Source organism: Penaeus chinensis, chromosome 26, assembly GCF_019202785.1.
Source record: "Penaeus chinensis breed Huanghai No. 1 chromosome 26, ASM1920278v2, whole genome shotgun sequence".
In the NCBI taxonomy this organism is placed as follows: domain Eukaryota; kingdom Metazoa; phylum Arthropoda; class Malacostraca; order Decapoda; family Penaeidae; genus Penaeus; species Penaeus chinensis.
Genome location: NC_061844.1, coordinates 12258514 through 12268513, shown reverse-complemented (window position 1 = coordinate 12268513; position 10000 = coordinate 12258514). Strand labels below are relative to the sequence as shown.

The window sequence follows — 10000 nt, the reverse complement described above, 5'->3', positions numbered from 1 at the left end:
TATATATATATATATATATATATATATATATATACATACATACACACACTCACAGACACACGCACACACACACACACACACACACACACACACTCACACACACACACACACACACACACACACATATATATATATATACAGATAGACATATATATACATATTTTTATATATATATTATATATGTATACTGTATATATATGTATATATACATATATACATACACACATATGTGTGTGTGTGTATATATATATATATATATATATATATATATATATATGTGTGTGTGTGTGTGTGTGTGTTTACACATATACTCACACACATTTATATATATATATATATATATATATAGGTAAATAGATAGATAGATAGATATAGATAATTCTATCAAATGAAGGAAATAAATACGTAGGAATACATTAAGTTACCTATTAGGCTCTAGAATTCAGTTTTGCATATAGACCTACGTTATTATAATATATCAGCAGTTTATTTAGATTATATCAACGAATCTGAAACTATTTAGAAGCGTTTTCTTTCACAATAGTCTTTTTGATATATATTTAAATTTACCAATAATTTCGTGAACATTTTCACATATCGATGCTCGATGGGCATGTACTGTACTTGGCTTGAAAATAAGTTAATGCTGTATGTATTCACAACTGAAACATTAGACCAAAAAGTGCTACATGATATAACCCACATACATAAATTAAAATGCACACGATGACTTGTTTCATTTCATTGGCAGCATCATTTGTTTTCATTACGAACACCAACATCTGTAAATATATAGTATCTCTGATTACAGACATCGACATTCACATCACCTCTCGTATTATCTTTATTTTTGTCTTATTTTGCGATCAGTTCTGTAAAATATCGATATCTCTTGCCGATCGAAAATGCCGTAATGGTTCAAATCTTTCCTGCCGGCATCACTCTGTTTACCATTATGTGATGGATGCTTAGAAGCAATGTATTCTGTTCATTATTTTCTGTGAGGGCTATGTATTTGTAAGAATAACGATGAAAGAGATCGTATTGAGTGTATTTATTTTGCCTTTTATTCTGTATTTCACAAACAAATTTAAATAATGATCGTCATTATCGTGAACGCGGGCTCAGCTACCGCACGTTCAAAAGTTGTGTTACAAATTTCGAAATTACTCTTTCTTATCTCCGCTAATATTGCAACCTAAAGATAAAGGATTATAAAAAAGAGAGTCATAATACAAAACCAAATGGTTTGATTATAAAATAAAAAATCGCCAATAGGGCTATTGATTGGAATGTCTTGGCTTATGTTTAAACAACTTTAATCAGTGAGAGGAACGCGGGTCCCATCGTGCAGACTCTCAAAACTACCCAGACGAATTTCAAGGTCTTTCTTGTGGATTGTTTACAAAACCATCATATTAAACTATACTTTCACACATAATGACAAGTATTAGGATGATTACCACAAATTAAGTTAATATTCAAAGGTCGACAACGAGCCAGAGAGATCGGAATCGAATTTATCCGATTCAAACATCCCGCTCCACGGTATTGCTCCGCGGCGGACGCGCTCCGTGACGCGTTCCTCCGAAGCCACTCAGACGCCGCTCGACTCCAGGGAGAAACCCACGCGCCATTTCTCCCCTCCGCTACATCCCTCTTCAGGAGTACTCACTGACTTTGGATACCAAGAAGACAGCCGTGCGTCGTGTAGAGCGTCACCTGGAGCTTGTTTGACAGTCGTGCGGCGAACCAACAGGAGATACGATGGGCAACGGAGGTAAATAGCGCAGAGCGCCGGCGGGAAGGGCGCGAGGGACGCCATGTTGGAGCGTCCCTCGCCCCCGGACCGCGTGGCCAGGCAGGCAGCCTCTCGGCCTGCGCCTCATTTCCGCTTCCTTTCAACGAATTCTCATGCTCAATTCATGGAGGCTTGTCTGGCTGCATTATTTTCATCTCCTGGATGCTCTCTCTTGACCCCTCTTTGTGCAGTTTGTTTCCCAGCGTCCCCTGCTTGGGGAATGCCGATGCGTCGGTTGTGTGGGGTTGTGGATCTCGTTAGATTTCCTCTAACCACGAGCGAATTCCCCCCTTTTCATGCCCTCGCGTCTGACCGAACCCGGGGCGATGCTTGCTACGGCCCCTCGACCTGATCGCGTGGCGTCAGGTACGGGGGTCCAAGGCGTCCCCGAAGGGTGCTTGCTTGCTCGCAGGGTCCAAGCGCCCAATTCGTTGATAATATACGTATCATTTTTGTTTAGAATGCACACCGCCATTGCGCTTGGCTATTACCACAACATTTTCCTACAATGCTTGGGTCCTTTGAATGCTTTGCTAAATGGCGATGCTCTTTTTCATAGCTTTACTTTGCAGGCATTCAAGTTGTAATATCGTATACCGTATATTTAAAATTGATAACTCAGTCTTTCTTCAAGCATTCATAAAACTAGACATTTGGGGAAAGATTCCTGGTCATGTGAAGATGAAGTTTGTGGATTTACTTGTATTTGTGCTTTGGCATAGGCCTAACAGTATACATTAAGATTCCGTAATTGCTTTCAATGTTTTTATTCAAGCTAGTCTGGTCTCATAGTGGCCTATTAATGTCTTTTACATGTATTCTGGGAATACCTGAAACAGGAGCCATGAAATTGTCAAGGTATGCCAATGTTTTCTTGCCAAACTTAGTGTTGGAAGTGTGGAAATGAGGTTGATATTTAAACTACAAGAGGCCTGAAATGGATTAAAGCTTATTTAGTATTATTACATTACTATATTTATAATTCTGATCTTTAGACTTTGTTTTTCTATTTCCTAATCCTATTAGCTGTATACAGATGAAATCACAAGACCTAATTGTCGGGCATTTTTCCTCTACAAGAACCAACCGTTCGTAGTCTTGCTACACAAATAGCTTGTGTGATAAGTAGCCACACCAACCTCTGGACTCTTCAGTAGTATCACATCAATTTTTCACTGAATTGAGCTCCCATTTTAGAATATATTTTTTTAAAAAGGCATTTTTAGCTGTAGTTTCCCTTTTTTATATATATACAAAGTAGCTAACTTTGTCTTGGGTCATCCTGTTTTTGGTGCAGTATTATGCATTTTGTGCAAACATTGCATTATTTTAGCAAGTTGTATAAGCATGAGAAGATAGTAAGGAGTTATCCCTTGTCTGACAATGAATTGTAGAGGTGTCTAAAGTCCATATCACTAGAATATACTTGGTGTACTATTATGGAAATAGATGTGTTGGCTAGTGGCAGGTGTCACATTATTACTTGCCAAATAGTTAGAAATTCATGAGCTTGACTCTTTCTATTCTAGATATATAGGTATGAAACCAATTGTAATTCATGTTGACTGCCTTATAAAAGTATAGGTTCTACCTAAGCTTCCATTTTTGAAACCTAATGGGTTTTGTTTTTGTCATATGCAATCAAAGTAAGAATTTCATATAGGTTTATTAACATGATTGACATTATTATTACAGTAAATTTTCACATTATAAGGGTTTGATAAAACTTGCCATTTTTATTCTTACAGAAGAAGAGAAGCCCCCCATGACTGAAGGTGGTGATGAGGAGACTGTGGTGAGGGTGCGGGGCCTTCCATGGTCCGCAACTGTTGAGGACATAATCAAGTTCTTTGGTAAGTATTTAAAAAAAAAAAAGTAAAACAAATAAATTCCCCTTTCTCAGTAATTATCACTGACCTCATTTCCCTTTCTAGCATATTCAGTTCTTTTATTTGTCCAGTGTTAAGTTCTAATTTCTTGCATCATTTCGGCAGAGGGTGTAAACATCAAGAACGGTCGTGAAGGCGTCCACCTGACCCTCTCTCGTGAAGGCCGTCCAAGTGGCGAGGCCTATGTTGAAGTAGCCAGCGAAGATGATGTTGCACTAGCTGAGAAGAAACACAACCAACACATGGGACGTAGATATATTGAAGGTAAGAATAATCTTTGCAAATAACTCTGAAAAATATTAAATGCAGAAGTTTTGGAATTTGTTCTCAGTAAAATGTTAGGCCCTGAAATGTTTCACACAATTCTTTTTAAGGAAAATATATTGCTTATGCAAGAGCATGTAAATTGTGCTTCTTGTTCTTTCTTTCCTTTTCCTTTATTTTTTATTTTTCCTAATGCTTTATATCCTGTATTTTTTCCCCTTTCCCTCCCTCTCCCTCTGGAATCGGGTGATACAATTCTCATTCAACCCCCCCCCCCCCCCCCCATACATTTGTTCCTGTATGTTTCATAGAACTGGAAATGAATTCAGGTCATGGATTAATATAACCATGTTAAAATGCCCTACAGTTTTTAAGGCGAAGCGCTCCGAAATGGAATGGGTCGTCAAGAGGGCTGGATTTGGGGGCTCTGGTGGTGAAGACGACGGTTGTGTCAGACTCCGTGGTTTGCCTTTTGGTTGTTCCAAGGAGGAGATTGCACAGTTCTTCTCAGGTGAGGGTTTCCGTCTTAAATACATATATATATATGTGTATATTTTTTTCTTTGATTAACGTAGAGGTGAAAGAGGAGGAGCTGTTTTTATTGTTCTAACCACATGTATATAATTATATATATGTGTGCATGAATATCCTAGCAGAAAAAAATTAAGCTCCTTTTTCTTAAATGTTATAACTAATTAGATTTTCTTAGTCTTATGGAAATACAGTAAAACCAAAAAAACAAACAAACAAAAAAAAATGCTGGACACTTTCAACACTTGAGGATAAGGGAAAATTAGCTTGGCATTCTGTTTTGACTGTTATAAAGAAAAGTACTGTTTAAAAAGATTTTTGGTTTGCCAACCATAATTAGTGGGTAAACTTTTTTTTTTTCCTTAAGAATTGTACAGTCTTCATGCACCTCCAGAATTTTATGTATGTCCATAGAGTACCAATAGTAAATAGTAACCAAATATCTTCTAATTCTTAAATGGTCCTCAAATATTCAAATAATGTAAGTCACATATTATAATAGCCATGATTTTCATAACATTATTCTCTTTCGATGTCGCTGGGTAGGGTTGGAGATAGTTCCGAACGGGATAGCTCTGCCTACCGACTACCAGGGGCGGCATACGGGGGAGGCATACGTTCAATTTGTTAACAAAGAGGTCGCTGAAAAGGCCCTTGAGAAGCATAAGGAAAAAATAGCTCACAGGTGGGATGGCAACGCTGAAGAGGAGTGGTGTTGCACTCAGGTTATCAGTACATGAAGGGTGGTGGGCGGTTTGCAGACAATTTTCATATGCAAATTCTTGACCTATTTCATTTATTTTGAGGATGGTTGACCTCATGTTTCATTTATTTATGTAAGCATATATATGTACTTCAAGTTTGTAGGCAATATGCATATGAAATTTGTACAAAACCAACCCTGTGGCACCTAAAGGGAAGTAGCTGGTGCTGGTGGAGAGGAAGGGAGGGAGGATTGGGAGGGTGTAACACTTCCCAGGATGTTTTCCTTGCAGTTGCCTTGGGTGATACTCAGGCTCAACATCACTTTCTAAGAGAAAGGATTTTGCATGAAAAGTTAAGCTTAGAAGATCATTGATGGCAAGGAATATCCAATGTCCCCTTGGAGAATGGCATCTTAGTTCCTTTATTATTTTTTTGGTAAATGTTGATTGCTTTTTGGTCCAGAGTCCAATTTTTTTAACAATTAGATGAAAGAGATAAGAATACCAGGAAAAAGATGCCACTCTCTAATCCCAAAAACCAAACCCCAGTTTCTATAAGACTTTACATGCTGGATTAGGGAGGATGCGAGGGTGGGAGCCTGGTTCACATCCTAGCAACACTCCCAAAGACAGCTTTTAGTGGGTAAGGGTCTGTCGTATTTTAGTTTTAACCATAAATGGGACTTCCAATTTCTTCTTAATTTTTCTCTTTAATATGCATGAAGGTAAGAAGTTTCTTGAGCTCTATTTAGAAAATTTAAAAAGTATCATGATGGGTCTCTTTACCTTTAAAGTAGAACTTCAATTTGGTGAAGGAAGTCCCAACTACTCTTGAGCCTGAATGTATGTTAGTAATAAGAGAAGTCTGGAAGGGCACTTGGAAGTGGAGGAGATGGCAGCAGAGGAGCAGATAGCCCCTGGTAGGAGGGTGGGCTGTCGGTGAGTCAGGTAGGCAGAGGAGGCCGGAGCGGTGGGCAGTCGGGCGGTGGGCCTGGGCTGGAGCTGGTAGGCCGGGCTGGGCCACTGTTGGGCTGGCCGGGAAGGATCGGGAGGAGACACAGGGCCGGGACACGGGCGCGGGCTTGTGGGGCCGGGCCTGGGACTCGGACAATCCACGGTCTTGGTAACGGTTGTAAGCTTTTTAGACCTATAAATTTGTTTACAGTAATGAAAATATAGACTGAAATAACTTGAATGACAGTAATAATGTTTCTCTAAAAGAAAGAAGTATCAGGTGAAATTCATATTTCACTTCCTATTGATTTGGTGTGTTGTCAGTAGAACAAAGACATACATTTAATGGTTACCTTTTTTGTTTTGATTGAATTGACCCAAACTCAACACAACCAGTACTACTAAGACTGGGTCAAACCTGGTCAGTTGTAGTTCTCTTGTATTTACAGGATCATCAGCTAGCAATAAGTTTCAAACCTCATAAAATTATATCAAATTCAGACATTGCCTTTGTTTTATGAAATGGACAAAACACCGCAATATATAATCTAGTAATCACTGTACAATTTGAATATGTCCAAGTATGAGATTGACATCACATAATAGATACACAAATTAAAGTTTAGAAGGTTAGCAAAATTGGTTTCCCTGCAGATACATCGAGATCTTCAGAAGCAATCTTGGAGAAGTGCGTGCAGCGATGAGCCCCAAGATGAGAGTACCTGGTGGACCCATGGGGGGTTACAATAACAGACCAGCCCCCTATGACTCTCGTGACAGATTTGGGGGCATGAACAGATACAGCCTGGGTGGACGTGGAAGAACACGTAGGTTTACCTGCAGCTTTTCCTTTTCTTAAAAATTAATGTATACTTGGAATAGATTTGAATATTGTCAATTACAGGAAGTTTAAGGTTGTCACCTTTTTATTTCAGGTGGGTACAATGACAATGATGGCTTTGTTTCAGGTGGGTACAATGATTATGATGATGGCCCAGGCTGGGGTGGTTCTGGGGGATACAATGATGGACCCAGTAGTTGGCAGAGTGGTCGAGGAGGTGGAAGAGGTGGAGGACCTGGTGGTATGAAGGTACGGAAAGAGAATAGGAGCAGTTCTAAATGTGTTTTACTGTTAAAATGTGTTGAAAGAAATAGTTAGAGCAACTGGAATAGAAGGTAATTAACTTAATTTACAGGGTAATTTTGGAGGTGGACGTGGTGGCAGTTGGAGCAGTGGAGGTACAGGCCACTGTGTGCACATGAGAGGTCTTCCATTCCGTGCAACAGAGATGGATATTGCTGATGTAAGTTTGAACTAAGGTTCTTTGACAGGATATTTTCAATTGTTACAGTGCATTCATCACACCGTTGTGATGAATGCCTTCACTTGCTGTCGATGAGCTTGAACACTTCTGCTGTTCCTAGAAAGGGTAGCAATACCTCTTTCTGACTGTTATGTAATTGAAAGGCGGGAATATTAGTTGCTGGAAGGGATAATATTGGTGCTTGTAATCATTAAATATTTTAACATTTACTGCTGACTTAGTACGAGTTTTAAGTACTTTACATTGATAAATGTTCATTACACATGTAGGTCTCAATGTGTATATATTTTTTTTTTTTTATATCTGCAGTTCTTCAGACCACTGAACCCAGTCAACATCAATATTATCATGGACAGCCAGAACAGGCCCTCAGGAGAAGCAGACATTGAGTTCGCTACACATGATGATGCAGTCAAAGCTATGTCTAAGGTAAGATAGATAAACATACTAGTCTAGTGTTTTTCATCTACAGTTTTTCCCATAATTTGCCTATAATATCCTGAACATCTACTGTACGAACTTAATATCTTAGTGTTGTAAAAAAAAATACTCTCTCCCAGGACAAGGCGAACATGCAACACCGCTACATTGAACTTTTTCTAAACTCAACGCCCGGCGGTAATATGGGCGGTCCTGGAGGTCCAATGGGAGGCCCAGGTCCCATGGGCGGGCCAGGGTCCGGAAACTTCGGTGGCGGTGGCGGAGGCAACTTCAGCGGCGGCAACATGGGCGGCGGGTTTGGTGGGGGATATGGGGGGGGCAGCCGAATGGGGGGAGGTAGGTACGTCGAATTCGCACCATTTACCGTAAGTAGGGGCAGCCAACTAACTTGTATGCCTGATGAGAGGGAGGGGGAAGAAAGGAAGTGAGAGACTACGATATTAGTACTTTTGATTGTTGTCTTTTGTAATGTTTATTCAGTATGGGGAGGATGGGTAAACCTTTTATCATTTGCTGTATTGGGTGGTTTTACAATTGTTTACGAGCAATTTATCGTAAGTGCATGGGGTTAACTACTTAAATGGGGAAACTTGTCAGTGTACTAGCTAAATTCTAGAATTTTCATTTCATTTCTGAAATGGGTCCATGGGGCAGTCATTAAATTTAATCTCGGATTGCATGGTTGGCTCACAGAAACTCTAATTACTGTAATTGGAGAAAACGGACTCGGTTATTACCTGTATTTCTTGTACGAAAATCTTTGTTACAACGTACGTGTAACGCAAGCCAACAAATTTGTGACGCACAAGCAAGTAAATTTGTAATAAAAGATTGTGATATAATTTTAGTTGTGCCTGACGCTGCCCTTTCTATAACCAAACCCATTTCTTTTCAGGTGGTAGTAGCTTCGGCAACGGCATGGGAAGCGGCTACGGCAGTGACGACGGCATGGGCGGGGGCATGGGTGGGGGGATAGGAGGTGGAATGGGCGGGGGAATGGGAGGAGGCATGGGCGGGGGGATGGGAGGAGGTAGTGCAGGAGGAGGAGGAGGAGGAGGTGGTGGTGGAGGAATTGGCGGAGGCATGGGCGGAGGCATGGGCGGCAGTCTTAGCGGCGGCCTCGGCAGCATGTCTAGCAGTCTTAGCAGGCTGGGTAGCGGCATGGCCAGCGGACTCAGCAGTGGCATGGGCAGTAGCAGCTTCGGCAGTGGCTTCAACTCCAACAACGGCTTCGGGCCCAGCGACCAGATGTCCGGCAACAACTACAACAGCTTTTGCTAAAACTGTATTGGGGAAGTGAGAGAGAGAGAGAGAGGGAGAAAATAAATGAAATCAAGAATAAAAACATGTACCTTAAGAATCTTCTGAGAAGTTTATTTTTCTTTAGTTGAGCTTACGACTACTGTGAACTTTAATTGTGTAATTAATAAAGAATGTCATTTGTAAATTTGAATTTTCATTTATAATGTTTAAAATATCAATAAAGATGCTAAGTATTTTTTGTTAGCACTACCGTGTAACCTCAATAAATACAGTCACGGTGGCTTTGTCACATTGTGGAAACCTATGAAAAATACACGCAAGTACAGTTAAAACCTGTGTAAGATGGATAGACTATAAAGAAAACTGCATCCGACTTCATCTTAAGTGTGTGACATTCCATTGACATGGTTTGATGCAGATCTCGAAATTGTTCCGTGGACGATGGTTAATTACAAATGTAATTTTAGGTTATTTTTAAGGTCTGAATAAAATTACAAACCTTACAAGAAACTGTCATTCCCCCTCTACAAACTTTAAAACAACCAAATTGCAATAACGCCTCTGCTGGTGAGATAAACCAGCGACATAAAGAGGTATATGTAGGAGCACTTATTCTGTGAGAGGCCAAGATAAAGGTAGTCGCAGAGAAGGGAGGGAGAGCAGGAGATAGGTGGAGGGGCAGGAAGCTGGAAAGGTGGAGCTAGGAGGGGCGTTATCATCGCTCGCCGCCCCACAATGCACCGCGACTCAAGGCAGCCATAGTGGATATCTCTACGGACGATGGCAGGCTGAGTTTAATCCGCGAAATCCGACCTAATCGTTGTTTGG

At 40.3% G+C, this 10000-nt stretch overlaps 2 protein-coding genes across 5 annotated transcripts in view; both read left to right on the top strand.

The window, feature by feature from the left end:
- The first annotated feature begins 1589 nt into the window (after positions 1 to 1589).
- Positions 1590 to 9675, top strand: LOC125038898 (heterogeneous nuclear ribonucleoprotein H3-like). 3 transcript variants are annotated; one of them, XM_047632535.1, is made up of 11 exons: positions 1590 to 1780; positions 3550 to 3654; positions 3796 to 3954; positions 4322 to 4465; positions 5032 to 5170; positions 6798 to 6970; positions 7112 to 7233; positions 7340 to 7447; positions 7778 to 7897; positions 8029 to 8245; positions 8805 to 9675. In XM_047632535.1, exons 1-11 carry the CDS (start codon positions 1768 to 1770, stop codon positions 9188 to 9190), a joined length of 1686 nt encoding a protein of 561 aa, XP_047488491.1. In that variant the 5' UTR covers positions 1590 to 1767; the 3' UTR covers positions 9191 to 9675. The 3 variants fall into 3 exon arrangements, with proteins under 3 accessions (XP_047488491.1, XP_047488490.1, XP_047488492.1); XM_047632534.1 differs by having other exon boundaries at positions 7079 to 7233; XM_047632536.1 differs by having other exon boundaries at positions 1591 to 1780; positions 7079 to 7233; positions 8029 to 8249; positions 8805 to 8826.
- Positions 9676 to 9918: 243 nt separating this feature from the next.
- LOC125038943 (MOB kinase activator-like 1) overlaps positions 9919 to 10000 on the top strand; it is a 25532-nt gene continuing 25450 nt past the window's right edge. For both annotated transcript variants that reach the window (XM_047632634.1, XM_047632633.1), the window contains exon 1: positions 9919 to 10000. This exon is cut by the window's right edge and continues 104 nt beyond it. The gene's annotated coding sequence lies outside the window, so the exon portion shown is untranslated.